Raw genomic sequence first — 25,401 nt, 5'->3', positions numbered from 1 at the left:
CTTTCTTTCTTTTCTCTCTCTCTCTCTCTCTCTCTCTCTCTCTCTCTCTCTCTCTCTCCGCGACCCTCCGTCCCCCTTTTCCCGTTGATACTAGAAAAGATGGTGGAATGGGGACTCAACAGGCAGGCTCACTGGATTTACAAACCCTCAATGAACATGGCATGCTGCACTCCAGTCAAACAAACCCAGAACTATACTCAAGAAAAACAGATGCAGTCAGAACCCTCATAATCCAAACTCCTTCTAAACCTGCTATACACAGTTCCATTCCTTTTCCTAGACAAGTAACATGTTTGGCTTTGATAGAACTAGTCAACCCTCCATAGATGGTCCACGAATAAAGTACTGTCAAGACTTCATGCAACAGTTTTTCAGAACAGGACTTCCAATAGGAAGAGACATATCATGACACCCTCCACCTCATTCACATTCAAGAGCACAATCAGCCAATTCCCTTAGGCCGCTGCCCATCACAAACTCTCACACGTAAGCACCTTCTTCAACTCTTCCCCTCCCTGAAGTCCGTTGGTAACTCATAGATGCACCCTCTCCAAAAAAACCAACTCCAGCAACGTTCTGATTCCTGTTTCGCACGTATCCCCTCTTCTCCACTTCCTCCTGAAACATTGATTGTAGAGAACATCCGTCGATGAGAACACCCGTACACACCTTCCTCATGCACAGCAAGTGTCGTTCCAATTCAGTGAATAATCTCACACTTCTGTCCCAAAAAAACATCGTTCATTCCCCATCTCTTGCTTCTTCCTTCCCGACGAACGGAATCACCCCGTATCAAGAACCCCCTTTACACCTGTATTGCGCCGCCCAGGAAAAACGTCCATTTCTTGTTTTTTCTTTTTTTAAGCCTTTTTCCCCCTTTTTTTGATTCCGGCCTCCTCCCCCACCAGAAGACTCTCGATCATCTACGTGCATGGCCAGGCTGCCACCTCCACCTTCCTGAAGCTCCCTTCAGCCGCCACGTGCATGAATAGCATTTCCCCAGAAGCATGTCGACTCCTCCATACGTAACCATTCACATTTTTTGGAAAAAAAGAAATACATGAGTCTTTTTTTTTTTCCTTTTTAAACCTAGCCTTCATGATGATCATCCCTTCATCACTACCTCGTGTGTATCTACATGTGCCTATCATTAGTGACTACATTAGTGCATTTAATGAACTACACATTTACATGTATCACCGTGAGCTGCATATGACTAGGATTAGCTTTTCATTTCAGGATTTGTCTCATAGGCCAATCTGGCCTTCCGTAGATGTTAATATATCTTTTCTTTCTTCTTTCTTTTCTATCTCTCTCTCCACGACCCTCCGTCCCCCTTTTCCCACCCACCCACTCACCCACCCTTGCTCAGGCCTCCAAGGCAGCAATGTTATCTTCTCTCCGCCATTTAAATGAGATGCGGGGAGTATTGATTAAGATGGTGGAAGCCAAAAACAGCCAACAAACCCTGCTCATCACGGGGTTAGAGTCCCGAGAAGCATTTACAGGCCTATGAGAAAGAGATATTGGCTGTTATTCATGCTCTTTCTACATGGAAACACTATTTACTTGGGGCTGATTTCATTGTGCAGACAAATCATCAGACCTTGCGTTATTTCCTCATGCAAACTAAGCTTTTTGAGAAGCATATGAGATGGGCCAACTTTTTGTCTATGTTCCACTTCCAGATTGTACACGTGGAAGGCAAAAAGAATGTTGTGGCAGATGCTTTGTCACGGAAGTCATAGGTCTTAACAGTTTTATTTGCTTATCATCATGAGCTTGATGAGATGAAAGAGCAGTTTACGCAGGATGACGATTTTGGGAGGATCTATGATCAGATGTCTGAGGGTTAGCGGCATGATCATTATACTCTCAGGGATGGCTTTTTGTTGATGCATGGTAGACTGTGTTACCAAGCAGTTATGGCTCAAGTTTATGATTGAAAGTCGTGCTCCACTGTATGCAGGTCATAGGGGCATTGAGGCCACGGTAAAGACAATTGAGGCTTTCTTTTACTGGCCGACCTTGAGAAGAGATGTTGATGCTTTTCTTAGGGCATGCATCACATGCCAGAAGGTGAAGTTTGACCGTGAGAAGACACCAGGGTTACTTCAGCCTTTACCTATTCCAGATACACCATGGGAGAGCATTGCCATGGATTTTATATTTGATCTTCCGAGGGCACAAACAGGGAATGATGGCATTTGGACTATCATATGCAGGTTCAGTAAAAGCAGGCTCATTTCATTCCTGTGCGTAAGAAAATCAAAGTAGATTACATGGTGAAGTTGTTCATGGCGAACATCTTCAAGTATCATGAAATGCCTTCGTCTATCATTAGTGACCGTGATTCACGGATGACGAGTTTATTTTGGAGAGGGTTGTTTGACAACATGGGTACAACTCTCAAGTTTTCATCATTGTTTCATCCACAGACAGATGAGCAATCAAAAGAGGCCAATTCCACAGTTTTAGATCTTCTCAAGTGCTGTGTGTCAGAGCACAAGGAACAATGGGAAAAGTATCTTCCTTTGGTGGAGTTCGCTTATAACAACATCGTCGATACCTCGATTGGGCAAGGCGCCTTTTGAGATTGTGCAAGGAGGGAAGAAGGTACCACCCATTTTGCACACAAAGGATAAATTCATTCAGGCTGACCACTATGTGGAGAACATGGATGAAGCTTACAGGAGAGTTAAGTTGGCACTCCAAAGAACTCAACAAAAGCAAAAGAAAGCACCAAACCGTCACAGGTGTGCATTAGAGTTTGCATTGGGTGACTGGGTTCTTTTGCGATTTGAAAAAGCTAGGCTCAAAAAGATGAAGGATAAAGAGCGCTTATTCTCCCTAAGTTGAGCATGCGCTACTATGGACCTTTTCAGGTAATGGAAAAGATCGGTGAGGTAGCCTATCGTTTGAAGCTACTGAATCACTGGAGGATTCACAATGCATTTCATGTGAGTCTACTTAGACCTTTCCGAGGGGATGTGCCTGAGGATGTATCAGATGAGGCTCAGCCGGAAGTGGAGGATCTTGATTCCCGAGCAGATACTGGCACACAAGGAAAGAAAGGTATGCGGTATATTAAAGTTTCTCGTCACTATCTTGTGAAGTTCAAGAACTATTCACCGATGGATGCGAAGTGGATGGAGGAGGGTGACTTAGCAGATTCATCTCAGGTATTGCAGTTTTATATTGATGCCTTTAAGTTGGAGCCGACTCTTGCTATGGCTCATTCAGGTTTAGTAGAGCATAGGTCTAGAGCATTGCCTGATGCTCAAGAGGGGGGTAGCACCTCCGCTCCCTTGATACAGACGTGCTCAGATGTCATCTAGAGGTCGCTTGGTGCAACTTCTATCTCACCCGAAGGTACAGACAGCTGACAGTACATCTACTTATGGGACTTCTATGATATATGTGTACTAGTCACATTGGATGTTGTGGTTATGTATGGTTAACAGTGGTATACAACTTGGACTATTACTACACCATTGGTTTGCAGTGAATGTTGCTACATATGTATGACTGAGAGAGATTGGGACACTGATCTTGCCATATTGTACTTTTCACTCTTTGATTTCATTTAGTTTATTGTACTTTTTAGTTTCATTTAGTTGTTCTCTTTGATGAGACACCAACTTTAGATGTACTCTCAGTTTTGGTCTCATAGGCCATTATGGCCTCTTAGAGACGTTAATATATCATTTCATTTCATTTTTACTTTTGGATCACATGGCTGATATCTTGTTGTATTGGGCAGCCTTCGTTATCAGTTTGATTCCACTTGGATGTCTTGTTGTATCACCAAGATGCAATCGAGGACGCTTGCCATTTTTCAAGAGGGGGGTATGTCACGACCCTGTGAATTTGTACAGTCACTCTCAACATTGGGTATGGTGGTTAGTGTGCAGGACATTTGTCAAGTGTTTATAATTAGGGTCAAGAGGACTCTAGGTATTAGTATTAAGTTTTCCTTTCATAATCCCATGTGGGGGGAACAAATGTTTGGAGGGGACAAAGGTTTTAAAAACCTTTCAAACCAATGAACACTCTTTTAGGAGCATCGTGGCCCTTTTGGGGGGCTACGTTATTTTTGGAGGGGACACTTTTGGAGAGAATCGGGTTGCAGCTGCACGCGTGGTGTTTTTCTCTCTTTCCTTTGGAAGGCGACTGGCGGGCTGGTCGGGCAGCAACAGGGAAGCGCAGGTCTGTAGCTGCACGTGGGCTCTCTCTAGGCGATTGGCGGGCTGGTCGGGCGGCAACAGAGGAGTCAGGCAGTCAGCAGGCAGGCGGGCAGGGGCTGAACAGCAGATACAGCGAGCTGCAAAAAAGTGCAGGGCTGGACTGGAGAGAAGCGTGGGCTGGACAGAAGCCTCTTTCCTTTTTGACTATTGGTGGGCTGCAAGCGCAAGGACTGGACTGCTGTCCATGGCCAGTTTTGTACCACCCCAGTGAGATAGCTATGTTTATGTTTTCTTTCTGTTTTATTTTCCATTCCATGGTGAGATATGCCATGGACATTATTGTATCACTTTGGTCTCATAGGCCCATTGGGTCTTTAGTAGACGCTTAATATTTCTTTCTTTCTTTCTTTCTCCCTCTCCTGGATGCAAGCGGGCAGTTTGCAGGCGGCCACAGAAGTGCACAGCCAACAGGTTTCTGTCTCTGGGGGAGGGTGGCACAAGGACAGCAGGTTTCTTTCTCTCTTTGCGAGTAGGTGGGGCTGTAGGAAGTGCACAACCGAGTCTCTCCTTTCACTAGCTTGAGACTTTCTTGGAGGTGCTCCTCTGGCCCTTTGTGAGAGGAAGGGTTTGGCAGTTCCGAGGGTGGAAACAGGGCAAGCTTTTGGGTTGTTAGTCTATGGCCTGATGTATGGCTGTATTTTTGGCGATGTGAATGGGCCAATTGGCTGCATATTCAGAGCCTCGTCGATGTACTTTCTTGGCAGATTAGAGGTTCAGAACAATGTGGTGTTTTGAGCACAGGGCTGTGTGAAACCTCTATGCCGAGAGGACCAGAGGACTGGTAGTTTGGACATGCATATGTATAAGCCATGTACGGCCATGATGTATTCAATTGGAATTTTCTTTGAATGTGAGAAAAGAAATACCGAAAGGGGCTCCAAGCTTTGGGGCCAACAGGTGTCGTTGATTTTGTGTGGGAGCGCTCTAGCTCCCTTTTGTCTATTTTCTTTGTTGACTTACAGTTGTGTTTGGGCAACTGTTAGTTTACCGCACTTTAGTTTCTACTAAAGGCCGGTTCCACTTGGCCTACTCATTTGGTGGCTCGGAGGTGGAATCATTACATAAAGCAGCTTTTTCATCTCATCCCTCCAAGAAAATTAGGGTTTCTAGAAAATTAGTGTCTTCAAAAAATTAGGGCTTTTTTGAACCCATGCTACAGGAGGCTGTAGCAGCACTCCAATGGGTTGAGTGGACGTGAGTAGACGTTTTGACGAAGATGGATGCCACTTTGTTGCTGCGAACGATGCTACCATGCCTGCCTATGGAGCTACTGAGTAGCTGACTGGAGCTCATGGCTGATGATGGAAGCTACTGAGTAGCTGAGTAGCTGACTGGAGCTCATGGCTGATGATGGGTAGTGCGACTGCAGCCTGTTGTAGGTCGAGGCTGATGTTGGTGACGGCTCTAGGTGCTAGATGCAAACATAGAGCTGAGCTCTCTACACTGGCATGACAACAATGAAGTGTCACATGCGCACAGAGTGGAACACAAAGACTAGCACATGACATGAACTGCTTATGCCCATGACCGTCATACAAAACGGCACACAGAGTGAACACAAAGACTAGCACACAACATGCATTGCTTATGCCCATGACCTTCACAGAAATGTACGATTGGTGCTATGCATCATTTTGTTGTGCACCACATGCCTAGACAATATAGATGTCTTGTAGATCAAGAAGCTAATACCAGCCATCATACACAGCTCTGGCCACCACAACAATCATACGCCAACAGCCAATGAACAAAACCATGATATGTAGGAACCGCAAGAAACTTGGACAGAAGGCAACAAAAATTCAAATAGCGACGGACGGACGGATGGCAATGGCAAACAAAATTGTGTTGCAGCACTAACAGAAGCGTGCACAATTTTCTTCCTCACATAGAAAGCCGAGCCCAAGCCCACAGAACGCGGCTCTAATACCATTGTTGGGCAACAACCCCTTGGGTGAAAGAGGGAAAGATTCTATGGGGACTTGAAGATGACAGCCATGGCTATGGAGTGTAAGCCGACAGTGATAGAGAGAGCTAGAAAGAAAGAAAGAAAGAAAGTTGTACTAACGTCTACAAAAGGCCAAAATGGCTTATGAGACCAAAAGGTTACATCGTGTCCATGAAATATATCATCATGGCTACTCAAAATCAAAATCAAAGAAAGTAATTAGAGCTAAAATGTCCGATCTGATCCCAAAACAAAAAGCATGCACCCTAAAATATCCCGCATAGGACGCTGCAACATGGCGCCCAATGTAGTAAAGCTGGGCTGGCGGGAGAAAGTCCTGTGGTGGTGGGAGATGATGGCTCTTATCCTCTCGTAGTGATGTGGACATGGACAGGGACCACGAGGTCAAGGGCGTCTGGCTCTGCATAGCTCAATGAGTGTCACTCCTCTCAGTCGAGCTCCTGCATCAGCCTAAAGGTCAAGTGTAGTGGGTGAATCTGCCCTCGTCACTTTGGTCTGGAAGAAGTCGGTGAGAGCTCCCTGTATTGGTCCTCTGACGCTCCAGGAGGAAAAGTCCCAAGCATCTCTGGTTTGGGAAATCCATGATCGTGGAAAGTGGTCCAAATCCATCTCGAAAGAGGCAATGGAACCTCTCCCTAATCTCATAGTGTACTCGGCGATTGCATACATAGTGGGCCTCCGTGTCTCAGCCTGTGTCTGGCAAAGTTGACATATCATATCCTTTGGTGCAGCTGCCCTTGGCCCATATCTTGCTGTCTCCACTCTCAACTGATGGGATGAGGTGCGGATCTGTCCAATCGCACATCGCACCCAAATGAAAGATGTGTGTCCATGTAGTGCAGGCGTGTGATGAAGCCGTCCTCTATCAGGCGAAGAAAATGGTCCCTGTAGAAGGCCATCTTCTTCCCAAGGGGCTGGACGGGTGGGTGCCAAGTCCTTTGAGTATTCAGTCTCACGATGTCCTTCCTAATGACCATGTTCAGCTCTGTGCATTTGAGAGAAAAAGAGGGCACCTCTATGCTATACTGGAACAGAGGGAGTGCCTCCATCTGCATGCCATGCATACCAAACCAAGTGCTCAGGTGGGCATACTAACACTACATGTCTCCATCTAGTGCCAATTGTCTTGAGGACTCTAGGGCGAGCCTGGGGTATCTATCTGGTGGGAGCTCCCATAATCTGTGCTAGTATGTCACTGTTTGGAAAATAGCCTCTGTCACAATCATTCCAACCCCCATCTCCGCCCGCACAATCTGGTGTGGTGCTGATGGCTTACTTCTAATCATGCGTGAGATCATCATCACTAGTGGCCTCTCCATCCGCTTCCACCCATCATATACATCGTGTGTGTCTGTCTCAGCTGGCTCCTCCCTCTGTTTCTTCCTGTGGTATAAACTAGGACCCCAAATGGGAGCTCCATATAGTAGTGCGGGTGTGACTAGTGTGTCAAATAGCCAGGGCTTTGACCTCGGCTCCTAAAACTGTATCTGTGAGCACTACCTCTCAAGTGAGCCCAAGATTGCATAGCCGCACATCAATCTAGTTTCGGCTGCCATCTGCATAGAGAAACACGGTCCGGTAAAAGTGATCCCAAGGTATACATAAGAGGTCACATGCTCCACTGGCTCCCCACTATATGTAAATTGTTGTACAGATCTGTGTATCCACTACGAGGAGGTGTTGAAGATCATAACCTTGGTCTTCCCAAGGTTTACTGTGAGGTCCCGATTTTTGCAAAAGGCTTGTAATGCATCCAAGTGTCTATGCAGCCCCTCTGGTGAGTCAAAAATGAGGACAATGTCATCTGCATACAATAGAATGGGTATCAAAACTCCTGCCAAAAGTTCTCTTGGACCTACTTGTCTTTCTATGTAGTCAAACACCTCATCAATGTAGAGCCCAAATAAAGTGGGAGATAAGGGACAGTCCTGTTTCACCCCGATAGTGCTATGTATGTCCTCTGATTCCCCCCCCCCTGGGGGCCCGCACTCTGCCAATGTCAGACTCATAGAGTGTGAGGATCCCCCAAAGCATCTCTGTTGATACTCCCATGTCCTGCAGTCTCCTCATCAATTTGGCCCGTGGGACTGTGTCAAAAGCCTTTGTGGAAATCCACAAAGTAGCAGTATATCTGGTGCCCATGTGCTCTCCCCTCCTCAATCATACCCCGTAATGTGAAGATGTGGTCCAGTGTGGAGTGCCCTCTCCGGAAACCTGCCTGCCCTGTGCTCTAGTCTTTGCTCCTCCGCCCATCTACTGAGCTCATGCTCCAAGATGGATCCATAAATCTTGGCTAATGTGTGACCAATCATAATAGTCCTATAGTTACCGGGATCCATGGGGTCACCTGATTTCAGAATGGACACAATGATATTAGAAGACCAATTGGCGGGGAAACCCTCGCATAGGGCCCTATTGAACATATGACTAGAAGTGGAGCCAATACATCCCTCGCATGTGAAGTGCTCAGCAATCAGCCCACCATGATCCTGTGCTCTCCCATTTCGCATCCTATCAATAGCATCTCTCACCATGCTCAAGTGGAAGGGGGGGGGGGGTGTCGGGGGGGCGAGGCTTAGGAGGGTGGGGGAGAGGTGGCTGTCCGGGGACGTGGTAAAGGGAGGTGGCGTATGCATGCCATATGTTGGGTGAGGTGATCGGGGCCGGTGGGCGACGATCCTAGAGAGCCTCAAGGCCTCCTTACAGTCTCGTCCCAGAAACAATTGGTATAGTTCCTGCTCGAGGTGAGCTAGGTAGAGACAACGGATGATCTGACGTGCCTGTTGGTGAGCGGTGAATCCTAGAGCAACCTCCCGTTGTAGGCGGGCACGGGTCTCACGGCACTCCTCATCATACCAACTGTTCTTTAGAATAGTCCGTCCAGGTGGTTTGGGGGTGGCTCTGGTGTGAGGGAAATCAGCTGCGGTAGATGTGTAAAGGGTGGTTGCAAGCTGTGTGGTAAGCTCATCAAGTGGTATGTGTGGGTCGAGGTCAGAGAGGGTGCGGAAAATGTGGTCAGAGTAGACGGAAGAGGTATCCCTGGTGAAGTGGTATCTTGGGTGGTGGTGGTGTGGTAAGATTTATCAGGCATTTTACAGGCATTAAAAGCATTTAATTCAGCTTGTACATCATTGTATGGGGCTGGAATGGCACCTACAACAGTGTACACATCATCTGCATCATTTTACAGCTGAATTAAAAGCATTTAATTCAGCTTGTACATCATTGTATGGGGCTGGAATGGCACCTACAACAGTGTACACATCATCTGCATCACATGGTTTATTTTATGCAATTTTTAGGCACCTGGCCGACGAGCAGCCCTCACTCATATATAAACAGGCGCCTCTCCATTCAGCACCTTAAGTCCATTTTCAGCAAAGTGTTCTTCATCGTTTCTCCTCCAGGAAGCCTTGGGAGCAGCAGTTCAGCCACGCATCCATCATCTTCAGCATTCATCTTCAGATTTCAGCATAAAGACATCTCTCATACTCCTACAAAGAAGAAAACCAGCAGCATAAGGGTGGACCTCAGCATTGGAGCAGAGATAAGTCATCTACATCAGCATCCCGCATTTATCTCACTCTTCCCGAGTTAGATATCTCATCTAGGACAGCATAGATCTATTTATAGATCTTCATTGTAACTCAGTTCATCTAATATAGTTGCATTGCATTGCATTGACACTCTTCTGTCTTGTGTCCATCTCAGTTAATCATCTCTTAAGTAAAGTTTAGCACTAATCCAAGGTTGCTTAACATCGATCAGTCCCCGCATGTCACAGAAGGGGTAGCAAGTGAAAGCATTGGAGCCAGGCCACTAGGCGGGGCCATTATAAATGGCTGATCCATGAGCTTCTCCAAGGGCTAGGAGGTACTTCCCACAGTCTGTACAGGTTTTCATGTCCTGTGATGTCTGCTCGAGATCTGTGCCCATAGTGTCAATCTCCTGGCACATGGGATCCTCTGTCACAAAGAAAGGTACCTGTGCACCGGCGGTGCAGGCGTTGAAGTCTCTAGCAAGGAGAATATCCCCTAGATTGGAGAACTTCAAAATGTCCTCACAGAGTGGCAAGTATGGAGACTCCCCATGGGTGGCATTTTTTGATGTGGATGGTGCAAAGTAGCACACTGCAAGGTAGATATCTTCGGCCCTCTCCGTCCTAATCCTCACCCACATGAACTGTGCATCCTCATCTCGTCTGACCACCTGTATCACATGCTGCAGTCCCTCTCTGTATAATATGGCCACTCCTCCTGAACCTCTAGTGCCACCTACTGTGCATGGCTGTGGGTGGTGGACGGACTTCCATCTATATTCCCGCACCTCAGGTAAACGGCTCCCCTAGCACTAGTGTGTCACTGTATAAAAGACCATGTCATGCCCTCTAAATGTTGCTTCGAACAGACCTGCATCTATTCGTAGAGCGCCATTGCAATTCCAGACCGCAATCTCTCGTGTGGTCCCATAGGTCGTGCACCGTCATGGAGAGCGCTGCTCGGTGATAATCACCCTCCCTTCTCGGTACACTGCCCACTTTCCTGCCCTACGCGCTTCCAGTATGTGAGGCATGCATTCCGTCCTGTGTACCACCTGGGCTGGTGTAAGGTCATCCTCAAGCTAAGTCTTTTCCCCATCTTTTGGCGAGGAATGCTTGCCTCGCCTCTACCCCCTCAAACTTGAGGATGAGTGCGCGCTCCTTTGTGGTGTCTTTCCCCACCCTTCATGCCTCAACAAAGGGAGTGTCGGGAATCTCCATCTTCCTGCACAGAGCTATGGCGTCTTCCTTCGGCGAGACCCCTTCCTTCCACCCCATCACTCTCACATTGAGTGCTCGGATCTTCCTTCTCTTCTCTTCTTCAAGTGTGTCGTCGATGATATTCGGGATTGATGGTGGGTTTCGTTGCCTCTTGGCAACCCCAAGCCAATTGCCCGCGTTGACTTGTTGCTGCGTCTTCTTGATCATTTCAGCCCATGTATCTGCTTCATTGGTCTTCTTCTCCTCTTGGGCTTGAAGGGTCTGCGCTTGCTCCCTAAGTGTATTCAGCTCCTCATCCTTCTTCATATTGGGTGCATGCCCTCAAGTGGTTGTTTTCCTCTTTAAGTATGGCTACTTAAGCCTCTAAATCCGAGATTAGGGAGGCTTGATGGCTGGTTTTATCTTCCAGCATCTGAACCATTTCTTCTCGCATCTTGTTGAGTTGGCTCACCATGTTGAGTTTCCTCTTGCATGTCTTCCTTCCACCTGCCCATCTCCTCTTGCATAGAGGTGTGCACTGTGCAGCCCCTATAAGAGTTCGTCCTGACCTTCTCCAAGCTTCTTTTGCAGGCTTTCTATATCTGTATCTTGCAGTTTGCATCTCTCTTTCATGGCTGTCATGCATGTTTTAGCATGGGGGTCGCTGATTTTGTGTATTCACCCATACAGTACTGTATTTCCTCTCCTTCTCACCCCTAGTTCTTGTACCGGGGAGCACTCCATGTTGGTATGCAGGTAAGAGAAAAAATACTTACATTGGTAAGAGAGACGGGGCCCAAGTGGGCTGCCTTGCTGCCTTGGGGGCCTGATCGAAGGGTGGGCGGGTACAGAAGAATACAGAGACTGGCAGGCGCCGTAGGTGCTGGGCAGAGGCGCAAGAAGAGAGAATAATGGCGGTGCCGGGGTGCGTGAGGTGGGAGCCTGAATACAAAGAATGGCGGGCGCCACAGTTCTAGGTGGAGGCACGAGAAGAGAGAATAATGGCGGGGCAGGGGTGCATGAGGTGGGCAGCAGGTGCTGGGCGGAGGCGCGAGAAAGAGACGGAGGAATGGTGGGGCGGGCTGGGCACAGGTGGGGCAGACGTACGCGAGGCGGACAGCAGGTGTTGGGTGGAGGCGCGAGAGCTTCAGATCTATGTGGGCGGTTCGCCTAATGTATAGTCATGGATGGAGATGAGGAGTACTTAGGTGAGCAACTACGCAGAACAGTGTCGATAATTGATTGGGAGCTAGTATTTGCATCAGTTTCAAGACAAGGTAATCATGGAGTAATCAGTTATCATTACAAGAATGATAAGATTGGGGTCTTAAAACAATCGAACAAACTTAAGGGTACCAAGTTATGGATTGCTAGGGAACTCACTGCAATGCAACTCAAGCAAAAGGGACATGTAATTAGCGAAGGTTAGAGAAACTCTGAAAGAAAGCAAGTGTTCAATCTATTGTGAAGGTAGAGCGCTCGTTGAGGATTTTGGGAAAGAGAAATCCAAGCCAAAACCCAAAAAAAGCTATACCATGTGATTTTTTAGTGGAGGGGATTGTATTGTTACTTGACATTGCAGATTTACTAGAAGATTAGTAGGATTTTTTTCATGTATGTTCTTCTTTTATGGACCATAGAATCGGCTCAAGACCGACATGGTCTTGCAATTATGTTTTGTCTCATAGGTCATTTTGGACTTCTGTAGAAGTTAATATCACTCTCTTTCTCTCTTTCTTTCTTTCTACTATATGGTGCCCCCATTTGGGGACCAAGCCTAGATCATCGCCGCCACCACATGGGGGGGGGGGGGGGGGGGGGGGGGGTTAGGTGGGGGAGGGGGGCTAAGATGGATGGGGGTCTATGGAGAGACCTCTTATTGCTAGGATGATACGCAGTAACCCATCAGTCCCACATGAGATCATTCGAGCAGGGATGGCTGCTGCCCACTCGTAGTAGAGGCTCTTACCAGGTCAGTATCTTTCCTCCACAGTTTATGGGAGCTCCCTCGACACAGATATGCTAGGCTCGCTTTGGAGTCATCACGACAGCTTGCAGAAAAGGGAGATGAGACATGCTGGTATGCACAGATGACTACATGGTTCGATCTACATGGGATATCAATGGATAGATTGCCACCTTTTCAGTACTCTTTAGATGCCCCTTCTTTGCCTATGCACCACTCAGAGGTGAACAGAATCATCAAGCAGGATATTATCAAATTAGACACTAAGAGGACATGGGTATCACCAACGGGCCCTCTAGGGACAAAGATGAGTTTTTACAGAGATCACCTGATTCGCCTCACAGAGGATGGTTTCATCACTCGTCCGAGATACATGGACATACATTTGTCACATGGCATCAGATGCACCATTGGTCAGATCCGCACTTCCTCTCATCAGCTGAGGATTGAGACAAGTAGATATGGACCACAGAGAGTATCGGCAGAGTAGCGTATATGTTAGCTATGTCAAGTAGAGCCAGAGACGGAGGAGCGCTACATCTATCGATGCTCCGCGTACTAAGAGATTAGAGGGAGGTTCCATTGCCTTTTGAGAGAGGGGTTCGGCCCCCTTGCCAAAGTGATGGACTACAGTGACCAGAGATGCCTAGGACTTTTTCTACTAGAGATACGCCGGCATAGAGACTCGAGAGACCAGTTCAGCACAGCAGAGGCAGGGTCAAGACACAGCCGCATCCACATCCAGAGGGGTCACTCTTGAGCGTGCCTCTCAGCTATGTTGGGACAGACGCCCTAGACCTTGGGGTATCCGTAGCAGATCCAGATGGCATGGGAGGATTAGAGAGATCATCGCAAATCACCAGCAGATACCCTCCAGGTAGTTTATCCCGAAGGAGCTTGTCTTCATGCTTAGCGACCTATGAGGGATTTCATCCACCGAGGGCCCGTCTATACCCTCACATGTTCATGAGCCTCACGCACCCAGAGATGTCTCTGTGTGGACACTTTCGTCCCCTCTTAGTAGTTTCCCATGTTTCCCATTTTCCCATGTTACTCTTGATCTCTAGATCTATAGATCTTTAGATTTTTTCTGCTACACACCATTGACATTTGTACTTCATCTGACCAGATTATTTGTAACTTTTGGTCTCATATGTCATTTTGGCCTTTCGAAGATGTTAATACAGATTTCATTTCATTTCTTGTGTGTGCGCATGTGTGCAAAATAACCCAAAGAGGTCTCTTTTATGGATGTTGGATGCCCTGCTTTATTTTCTATGCCTTTGCACGATTGGGAGGCAGTGCTTTCGTGTATATAAACGCATCTTGTTGCATAATGGTTCTAGTGTAATGTCCTTCTCTCACTGGAATTTATAGTGGTAGTCATTTGATATGGAGCAGGGCCATGTAGAGACAAGTATGCTCAACGTTTAAAGCCTCTTTTTTAGCTTTAGAACATTTAAGGATCTGGTAGGTTTGTTGGCAGAAAACAAAAACGTGCAATGCTGCATGTTGTTTATTTCTAGATTTTGGGTGAGCTAATATGCTGTTTTGTCTTCTATTGCATGTTTATTTCCGTGGCTCAAATTACGCATCTTTATTAAATTTAAATTCTCAGCTAGTTACATTTCTGTTCGAGCAGGTCAACAGAATGTTAGAAAATCTTGATGACCAAACATTTGGACCTGCCATAAACTTCAGAGAATATTCCTTCCTTGACAATCCAAGGCTGCCAAAACAGGTTTGTTACACAACAGTGATCTCTTTTTAATGTTTCTTTCTCCAAAGAAGCAGAGCAGAGTTGTAGACAAGTCAAGCATTCTTTACAAACTATGATGAGCTACATTTACAATGAAAGCTTTGTGTAGACAATTTATGCACATTCGAAACAGGTCTATGTTCTAGAAGCTCAGTTTCTCCATTCAGCAATAATAGCCTCTCAATGACAGCCATGGATGCAAATAGTGTGTTGAAATGTATATACTGTGTCACATTCTTAGTATGGATTGGCTATGGGATAGGGTTAACATCTCATATTCAGGCTAGAATATTTATTGGATCTAATAGTTGATTAAAGGAAGAGCCGGGTTAACTGGCTCTAAGAATGAGGTAGGTTAACCAGGTTTACTAAATATAGGCCAATGGGTCTTTATAAGGCAGTGATATGCCCTTAGCTGACTGTTGAGCCATCAGCGTATGCCATCTGGATTTGTCTATTCTTTCAGTGAGGGCTCTTGAGGAACCACTTAAGCTTAAGCACTTAAGTTTGAGTTGGAAATGAGTGAAGAAAACCTTGTTTTTGGATAATTTCTGTTGAAAGTAATGGAACCCCTCCAGAAGATTAATATCCATGAGGAGGGCATATATGGTAGAACTGCTGAAGGGCGAGGCCATTCCCGTGCACTCCCTTTGCCCCAGGCAGCAGGGACCGCCCCCAAACAGCTGTGGGACACTGTTACGATTCACACGGCCCATTTCAGGGTTTCGGAGCTCATGGAAATTCTGGTGTAGGTGTTGCATGCTCTGGCATGCAGTCGATCTGCTGCTGTGGAGGATTCACCGTTGGCTGCTGCTGTGGCTGGTTGTGTTGCCTGGCTGGTTGGAGGTCTCAGGTGTGTGTTGCTTGACTAATTGGGAGCCCTGGTTGTGTGCTGGAGGCATTGCATGACAGCTGCACCGGGTGGTGTTGGAATGAATCTCGCCATCCAAGGAATTTATGCTGGTTGGCTGGCCATTGTTGGTTTTTCAATTAAGGTGGGCTGTTGAAAGTAATTAAAACCCTTCTCAAAATTGACACGTGGCTAGGTGGGGTAATAATCCCATCTGCAAAGCTGAAGGCTCCATTAGGAAAGATATATAAGGTAGAAGTGTTGAAGGGAGAGTGGGCATCTCCGTGCCTGCCCTGGTTGGCTGGCCATTGTTGGTTTTTCAGTTAAGGTGGGCTGTTGAAAGTAATTAAAACCCTTCTCAAAATTGACACGTGGCTAGGTGGGGTAATAATCCCATCTGCAAAGTGAAGGCTCCATTAGGAAAGATACATAAGGTAGAAGTGTTGAAGGGAGCGTGGCCATCTTCGTGCCTGCCCTGGTTGGCTGGCCATTGTTTGTTTTTCAATTAAGGTGGGCTGTTGAAAGTAATTAAAACCCTCCTCAAAATTGACACGGTAATAATCCCATCTGCAAAGCTGAAGGCTCCATCAGGAAAGATATATAAGGTAGAAGTGTTGAAGGGAGAGAGGCCATCTCCGTGCCTGCCCTTTGCCACAGGCAGCAGGGACCACCTTCCCAAATGGGTGGCTGAGTGGTCCACTGTGGGACCTTCTCACACAGCCCATTTCAGTGTTCCAATTTTTTCAAGCTAGTGGATAAAAATCCCTGACAAGGCAAGACTTTGAAAAGATATCATGTTTGATAATGAGGGAATGCTGGTTTAACTTTTGTGATTTTCTCAAAGAAATCATGGAAAGAATCTAAAATTATTTACACAAATGTGAGTGTCTGTCTCCCTCACACGGAAATGCCAAGTAGTTTAAATGATGGCATGGCAATGCAAAAGAAAAATGAAGAAAGTGCAGAAAGAGTGGGAAGAAGGAAGAAAGAAAAAAAGAGGGACGAGGAAGAAGAAAAAAAGAGCGAGGGAAAGACGAAGAAGAAGATAAAAGAAGAAGAGGAGAAGTGGAGGGAAAAAAGAACGAAAAAAGGGAAGGGAGAAGAAGTGGAGAAAAGGGAGGAAGAAGAAGAGAAGGAGAAGATGGAGAAAAAAAGAAGCAAAAAAGAGGGGAGAAATAAAGAAAGAAAGAAAGAAAAAAGAAGAAGAGGAAGAAGAAAAAAGAAGAACAGGAGGATTGGAGGGAAAGAATAAGGAAAAGAGGGAAAAGAGAAGCACTGGAGAAAAGGGAGGGAGAAGAAGAAAAGGAAAGAGGGAGAAAAAATAAGCAAAAAAGAGGGAAGATATAAAGGAATAATAAAAGAGCTAAAAGCAAATGAGGAAAAAGAAGAAGTAGAGGAAAGACGGGATGGGAAAGAAAGGAGAAGACTGGGGAAGAAAGCACAGCAAGCAGATGGAAAAGTAATGGCCGAAGAGATCGAAAGCACACAAGGTCGAGAAGAAGTGTTAAAGAAAGAAAGCAAGAAAGGAGAAATGAAATGATATATTAACGTCTCTAAGAGGCCATAATGACCTATGAGACCAAAACTGAGAATACATGTGAAGTTGGTGTCTCATCAAAGAGAACAACTAAATGAGACTAAAAAGTAAAATAAATTGATTGTCCTACAGTTATAAGAACAGAACTGTAAGACTCTGAGATGATACTGAGTAGAAAATACTGGAAAATAGCCTGGCCGCCTGGCTACGCAAGCCTTAGGCGCCTGTAGCCGTTGGTAGCCCATCGCCTGCAACACCCACCAGCGAATCCACACCTCACACAAACGTGCTCTCTCTCTCTCTCTCATTCGCATTCAACCAAAAAAAGCATCGTGCCTTTTTTTTTTCTGCTTCTCACCCGACTTGCTCATGCGTACGACTGCACAAGCGACTTCCCTACTTCTTGCAAAGCAAACGACCCTACCATCTACCATCCCCATCAACATGGGTTTCTTTGATGAAGAAAAACGCATACGGAATCTGAAAACAGTAGTATGCACCGAAAAAACAGCAAGCTTTTCTAACACATACCTTTCTTCGACCTCATCTTCTCTATCTACCGACTTGCTCGTTCACGAGGTATGCTCTGATACCACTGTCAAATCCCCACGGATCTTCTCGTGATCGTTCTTGGTACGAAACTCGAATCCTGCAAACAAACGAATAAACAACAAGGGGGTGCAGGCCTGACTCACCTCCCAACCATGACACAAGCCCACAGTCTTGGCTATCCCCACCGAGCCACGAGCTGAGCTAACTAGAATGACGTACCGACCAATCTCCTCCCCGCGACGTCCCATACCGCCACGAAGCTGCCCTCGCGGGCCTTGAGATTGCTGCCGGCCTCGGCTGCATAAAGCAGGTGCACGTCTGCACTAGATCCAGGCTCCAAGACCATAGAGCTCTCACAAACTCGCGAGACTCTCTATATCCCAATAACTAACCTTGGCCACCCTTTTATAGGCTCTTGGTCGATCATCGAGCGCCTGTCCGTCCATACTTGGGTGCCCGCCCGTTAGTATATCCCTAACTCAGCTCGTCAATCAGCCTGCCTAGCTCCAAGCTTCCCCAAGCCTCGAAACTACTCTTGCGTGCATGTAGCACACGATAGATACACTCTGTGCACATGACACCTTATGGGTCATGAAAGTCCTCCAATCACATAATGCAACTGAGGTAGCAAGGCCAATACTTTAGTCACCCCTCGCTCCTAACTCAGATAAACTGGATTTTCCTGATTTTGGCTGTGATTTGGGTAAAATCCCCAAATTTACATTGTTGTAGGGCATTCAATGTGGTTGTAGAGGGCTGATTTTCACAAAAGCCCTAATTTTTAGGTTATTGCAAGCTTCAATCAGGTCAATTTCTTTGATTTTTAGAGAAACCCCCAATTTTTATAAAGTGCAAGTGGATTCTGCCTGATTTCTGAAAATCCCCAAATTGATTTTTATTGCAGATTTATAGGAGCTGCTGTTGTCGATTTGTGCTGGTACAGATGATGATTAATGTCGGGCTATCGGACTGTTACTGATGATGAAGCCGATGGGGCACGCTGACTGTGGAGCTGCTGCCGGGACTTTTTCAAAAGCTTTAAGCTTTTAAAGCCTTAATATTTAAGGTTTATAAAGCTAATTAAAGCCTTGGAATAGAAAAACAAAAAAATGGCGAACTATGAAAGGAGCTGAATGCCGACGACGTGGAGAGTGCTAGTGGGCCAGCGTGGAGGAGAGGACGGCAGCAGTACAGAATGTGGAATGGCAAATCAAGCGGCCAAAGGAGGAGTTGTTGACGGGGAAGCGCTCAGGTGGACAGAGACACATGAAGGACACTAGTGGCCAGTCTATGTGGTAGTTTAAAAAATCACAAATGGAACTCTTCTCTAATAACAATGTTGGATCAGGCCCCACGGAGTAGGCAATGGCTGCAACAGCTATGGGGGCTAAAACTCCATAGCGTGGAGAGAGAGAGAGACGATATGCTAGAGAGAGACTGTGATGCACTAGTGTTGGTGGGCACAAACTCACATAATGTTTCATTGTTGTAAAATGAAAGTCCATGCCCCTTTTGTAGGTGCAGGACCTTATCTTATGACAACACACAAATCACGAGTACTAATGGGCACATTACACCTAGCACATACTTAGATAAGAGAGCGTTCACACCTAAGTAGGTGTTCACACACTCATAAATGAACAAGGTGGACATACACACTTTTAGCCCTTTTAGAGGTTATACACACGGCCACACACACAGATACACAAACACGGTAACAAGCACACAATGGGCACACACATGAAGCTCTGAATATCCTAACAATGAAGAGGTTGCAAGGGAGGCAATAGTAGAAGCCAAGGGCTAGAGGCCCCCTTCGAAAAAATGGCAAGGGTCGGCGGCCTCAATTGGGGATGACGGAGCGGTTGCCATCCACAAGATTGGAGCTTCTACCCAATGATTTTAGGGTGGATGTCATCCCTAACCTCACTAAGGCTAATGAATGAGAATGCGGCTCTTGAAGCCGAGTAAAGTCCAAAAACCCCTCGGACCCACTCCTCCGGAAATCCTATCCTACACATTGTCCCCTCTAGAAAGCCCTAGTTCACTCTGTCATAGGCTTTCTTAAAAGCAAGAAGGAGAACATTAAGATCCTGTGGCCACAACTTGGCCGAAGTGGTCGCCTCCCAGAAAGGGAAGATGTTGACCAAAATGCTTTGATCCTAGACGAAACCCGTCTGTGTGCCATGGATTGCAGCCACCGGGGCTGATGGCTTTGGCTAGAATTTTGTAGGCTGTCTCTAGGAGGGCGATGGGACTCCAATCTTTCACTCTTGATCTTGGAAGCCAGCCAATCTGCTCTCTACAAAGTGTCGTAGGCGGGTAAAACCATGTTAGCCGGAATGGTTAACAAGCACCATGAGATCTTGTACAAAATTTTGATGTTTGCAATGCATAGTTATATGAAAACCCGTTTTGTTCCTACAAAACATGAAAGGGACGAAACGTTTCGAAATGAAATTCCCCCAACCTACATGCCATTTCACCCAAACTTGATTTAAAAAAGAAACCTTAGTCTTCTCCTCTTCTTTCTCATCCCGTTCACTTTCTTCTCTTTAAAAAACCCGTAAAGAGGAAACTTTAAAATAGACAGAATTTTTATTGTGACTGTGTAACAAGCCTCAAATTTGACTTCTTGGTCAATTTCACCATTTTCACACCAATTGTTAAAATTTCTGACATGTATTTCACTAGCATTTCCCTTTCTCACTTTCCCCCAATTTACAAATCCCAATTTCATACTTTGGTTGAAACATTGTTTTGCCCAAATTCGACTTCTTGGTCAATTTCACGTGATTCACATCCACTTGTTGAAATTTCCTAGAAGTGTTCCACTAGCTCTTCAATTTATCACTTCCTAAATCCCAGTTTTATACTTTAGCCTCAATTGCACCTAATTTCACACCCAATTGTTGAAATGTTCTACAATTTCTTCAATTTATCCCAATTTCTTACTTTCAACCTCACACCCAGTTGTTGAAATTTCTTACGGTTTCCTTGAATTCCCACTTCTTCTCAATTCGATTTGACAAGTCACTTCGAAACCTCTCCGTTTCGTCCATAGAGACCAAATAAAACGTGTCAAAACGACCAAGTGGCAAAATGGATGAAATGTTTCTTGTGACTATAATATGGCCTAGACATCGGTCCAGATGGGGTTTCTCAATCCGATTAGTGCCCATGTGCTAAGCAGGTTTCTTTGCACACACGAAAATCACAAGAAAAGACTTCCATGTGTGAGATTTTCAGAACTGAGGAGAGGTTGCCCTATACTATGCAGGCTGCCTACATGGTTTGGCAGTAATATGGCCTAGATAGCGGCCTACATCATGTTTCTCAGTCCAATTATTGCCCATGTGCTAAGCAGGCTTCTTTGCATCCCTGCACATGAAATCCAGGGTACGGCTCTTTTTGAAGCTGAGCTGCCTTTTTCTTGTAGTTATATACCTTCTTCTGGCCTCGTGACGCTGCTCATCCCCAAGTGCCTATGTGCTAAACAGGCTTCTTTGCATCCTTGCACACAGAATGAAGGTCCAGCTCTTTTTCAAAGCTGAGCTGCCTTTTTGGTGTAGTTAATACCTTCTTCTGTTCTAGTGAAGCTGCTCATCCTCATAATGACATTCTGCTGCACACAGTTTTTGATTCCTGGACTTTTTTTTTGTAGAGAGATATGAAAGCAAGAGCAGACTAGAAATGAAACAAGAACACAAATGAAAGACAAAGAGTTACCTTGAGATGAGTGTAGACAAGACACAAGATTGATGGATTATTGATGTGACACCTACAATTTATAGGTGAGAAGTACAAGATTGAGTAGACTCATTTATGGGATAAATGTAGAGGTACCACATGGCACTAGACTCAAGACACAAAGACTCAACTGAAACTAGATTAGAGAAATAGTACACCTAGTGTGCACTTATTTCCAACACCCTCCTTAAGTGGACACTAGGAGGAAGACAAAAAGACAAGACTATGACATGACAAAAGATAAGACCAAGACAGAGAGACTAGACAAGGATTGAGAGACAAGCTAGAAGACAAGATGGACAAGACTAGAAGACAGACATAAAGACTGATAAACTGAGAGACAAAAGGTCCTGAGACACCCCTCCTCAAGTGATATCCTCATATGGGTCCACAAGGGTAGGGACAAGAGTGGATCATAGACAGAGAGAGAGAGAGAGAGACAATCAGACAGTAGAGTGGTCCCACAGAGAGAGAATGTCAGATAGACATGAGAGAGTCTGACAGATAGAAGATAAATGGGGACATAGACAGAAAATGCCAAGAGAATGTGCGTAGCTAATCCACAAAAGAGAGGCATATAGACTGATAGATAGAGTGTCAAAGACATGTGACAGGATAGACACACAGGATAGACACATAGACAGAGAGACTGACTGATTGTAGATAGATAGAGAAATGGGCCTAGATAGATAATCCCTCCTCAAGGGCAATCCTCCTGCCAGAGTGGGTAATGCAGGGGTGCCTCTTGGATAGGGACAAGATAAGTCCATGTAGACAAATAAACATGACATTACCCCATGATCTACATCATTGGTGATCAATGGTGGTAGAGATAGCATGAAAGCATAGACAAATATGAGAGAGATGGGAAGGTCTTACCATATTTGGCAGTGTCTAATCCCGTACAAGATAGAGAGATACTTGATTTTTGCTTTAGATTTGCTGCTGCAGGTCTGGCTGGTCCAATGGACAGCTAACCCACATGTTGATGAAGAAGAGAGTGGCATGGATGCAGATGATTGCAAACCCTAACATGGCAGCAGAGATGAGAACAGATCTGACATTGACTTCCCTTTCACTGAAAGTTCTGTTGAAGAGGATGAGGGGAGTGGTTCTGATGAGGTAGGCGAAGACCCAAGCTGCAAGGAAGCCACAGAGCAGGAAAAGAGAGACAGGATTAGAGATTAGGGTTAAGGCGAGTACCGTAGTAAAGAGAAGGGCGTAATTGAGGCGGAAGTGGGCGCCGTTCTTGCGGATCCGGCTGCCTGCTTCGGCCAGAGAGTTTGGCTTGGCGAAGGATGAGCGGTCCACGAGCTCTCGCCATGGCCGGCTCTGCGAGATGGTGTGCTGCCAAGTCTTTGAGATGCGGCCCAGAAAGGCGCCAACAGCTGTCCATGAGGATGCTAACGCTGATGTCGGAGCTCCTCCTACCACTGTCCCGACAGTAGTAGGGGTTTCTTGATTCGCCATCGCTTGATAGAGAGAGAGAGGTTGGTGCATGCCAGAGAGAGAGGCCCATGTGTTAGAGCGCGTGCCTTCCGTGTCCTGAGGTCCATGGCGATGGAGGCTTTGCACCGAACAGATCAAAACGAGAGAGAGAATTGAACCAAGCAAACACCAGCGGGCTGCGCTGAATTGAGTGGGACAGCTTGGAGAGAATGGCGAAAGCTCACAGGAAAAACAGGGAAACCCTAAGACCATGGCTCTGATACCATGTAGAGAGATATGAAAGCAAGAGCAGACTAGAAATGAAACAAGAACACAAATGAAAGACAAAGAGTTACCTTGAGATGAGTGTAGACAAGACACAAGATTGATGGATTATTGATGTGACACCTACAATTTATAGGTGAGATGTACAAGATTGAGTAGACTCATTTATGGGATAAATGTAGAGGTACCACATGGCACTAGACTCAAGACACAAAGACTCAACTGAAACTAGACTAGAGAAATAGTACACCTAGTGTGCACTTATTTCCAACATTTTTTTGGGTCATCAACTGCTACTTTTCACCAAAATCAATGCTACAATAGATCTTTAGATCTTTTTGGACATTAGTATATAACATGCACGTTCCTAAAAGGTGAATTTGGGCATGTTCTTGGATTCATCTAGGTATAAATATATATATATATGAGTTGTTTTGAGGCACGCCTCTTGTCCCTTGGAAGTGATTGGGGCATTTCATACCTCAAAACACCTACAAACTGTCGGAAGCATGTCACAAAACAGCACCTATTTTCTAAATTATATCCTCCATATCAAACTATATTTTCATTACGTTCCCAAGTCCAGATGTACCACATTTCCAATTTAGATTTTTAACCTTTATGTTTGCCTGGATGGAATCGTTTTCTACTTCCATTTCCAGTGAGGATTCATCACGGCCTATTCACCCTTCTGTTGCCGTGTTTTTGCAGGTCAAGAGTTCAAAACTTGAAGTGAAGCTGTGCGAGAAAGATTCTGAAGGATGTGGTGGAGAGGTTGAAGGAAATTTTTATTTACCCAAAAACAGTACAGAAGATGAGGTGGTGATATTTATCAAGTTCCAACTTTGCTTAGGTGTCTTCTGTTGCAGTTGCTCATAATATCGGTCAACATGAGTGGAATTGGTGCTTGGTTTTACAGATTTTCACAGCTTTTTCAAAATATAGGGATATAAAGATCTTGGAGTTCTCGTCAATGACTGGCGCATTTAAAGGCTTTCAGAACAAGGTATTGCATGGTTACCTTGTTGGTGGCTTGATGACAATAATTTTGTTCCATAGAAGCTTACTAAACATGGAGAAACATCTATGGTACATTTTACAGGAGAGGGAAACCAAATTTCGAGCCCGAGTCAAGAGATATACAGGTATTTGGTGCTGTGCTCAAAATCTGCAGCGGGGACATATTTATTATGATATCTATTGGGATGAAAAGCCGAACTGGAAGCCAATTCCGCCAGCCAAGCAAGAGGATGATCACCCACCATTTTAAAGGAGTACTACAATGAGTCGTAGCATCTCTTGGAGGCTCTTTGAGAGCTTGCTGGATCTGCCTCCTTGGTAAATATAAGGTCAAGCTTGTCCATGACTGGGGGTAGCAGCAGGGTGGCATTAAGTAGCACCATAGCGATCACTCATCCTGCCTAGATTCTTCGATTTAGCTTATCCCAATTCGAGTTGTTGCTCACAGCAGCTCAGATTGGGGTCTACAAATCTCCCATAATGTGAATGGTCTTCCAGTGGACCGATGTATTTATATCTGTCAAGAGGATCCACAGCAAGAGCTGGGTTAAACCTGACATACAGATTCTTTAGCCCTGAACAGTCATCCACAACATCCTTGGTAAGCTACATTGTCACCAGCAGCAGCAGCATCAAAGTGCCTGCATTTACAGGAACTCCATCACGGTCTTGGATTTGAGCAAAAACATATCCACCAGATAAAAGGTTACTGGTGGAGTTAAATAGATCCCCCCTTCTTCGGATAACAATGCTGCCTCTTCCCAACTTGCAAGTGGGTCTTTCACAATTTAAAACTTTTGTAACCATCTTTGAAGACTGTCTTGAGCTCAGTCAACAGAGGTATGACCATGGCTCGCACTGCGCAAAACAGACCATGCTAAATCGAAAAATATAACCACATTGCTTCATATGTCAATCCAAATCATCAGTTAATTCAAACCCCTGATTTATTAGTTGGTGCATGCACACACTTGAATGTTTTAACAAATTGAAAGCTAAAGATCTCCTTGTTCATGCTAATGAGATTGACAAAGAATCCTTTGTGTGTCGCACTTTTTGAAGCTCAGCAAGTTACACCATATTGACCATAAATGAAGCTCTCTTAACCAATTTATAGAATACCTATGGCCAAATTTCTACAAGCACCATGCAAGATCAACTTCACAAACACTTGTCCAAAGAGGGGAGGAAGCTAGGGTGAAATAAACCCTACAACACCGATGCTTTGCTTTGGTAAAAACAAAGGGCAAAGTCTGAGTTTTAATCCTAAGGTCACAAGCTTGAACTTGCAATAGCAAGA

At 45.5% G+C, this 25,401-nt stretch overlaps 1 protein-coding gene across 2 annotated transcripts in view; it reads left to right on the top strand.

The window, feature by feature from the left end:
* The window catches only part of XEG113 (xyloglucanase 113), a 99,502-nt gene extending 74,462 nt beyond the window's left edge, over nucleotides 1–25,040 (top strand). For both annotated transcript variants that reach the window (XM_086792221.1, XM_086792223.1), the window contains exons 10-13: nucleotides 14,563–14,661; nucleotides 23,793–23,900; nucleotides 24,001–24,087; nucleotides 24,184–25,040. In XM_086792221.1, coding sequence (XP_086648347.1) covers nucleotides 14,563–14,661; nucleotides 23,793–23,900; nucleotides 24,001–24,087; nucleotides 24,184–24,351 — 462 coding nt within the window. In that variant the 3' untranslated portion in view covers nucleotides 24,352–25,040. The remainder of the gene's footprint in view (nucleotides 1–14,562; nucleotides 14,662–23,792; nucleotides 23,901–24,000; nucleotides 24,088–24,183) is intronic.
* Nucleotides 25,041–25,401: the final 361 nt, after the last annotated feature.

This window comes from Cibotium barometz, chromosome 4, assembly GCF_041138505.1.
Source record: "Cibotium barometz isolate CiBa-2024 chromosome 4, ASM4113850v1, whole genome shotgun sequence".
Classification (NCBI taxonomy): domain Eukaryota; kingdom Viridiplantae; phylum Streptophyta; class Polypodiopsida; order Cyatheales; family Cibotiaceae; genus Cibotium; species Cibotium barometz.
This window is presented reverse-complemented; position numbering and strand designations above follow the sequence as displayed.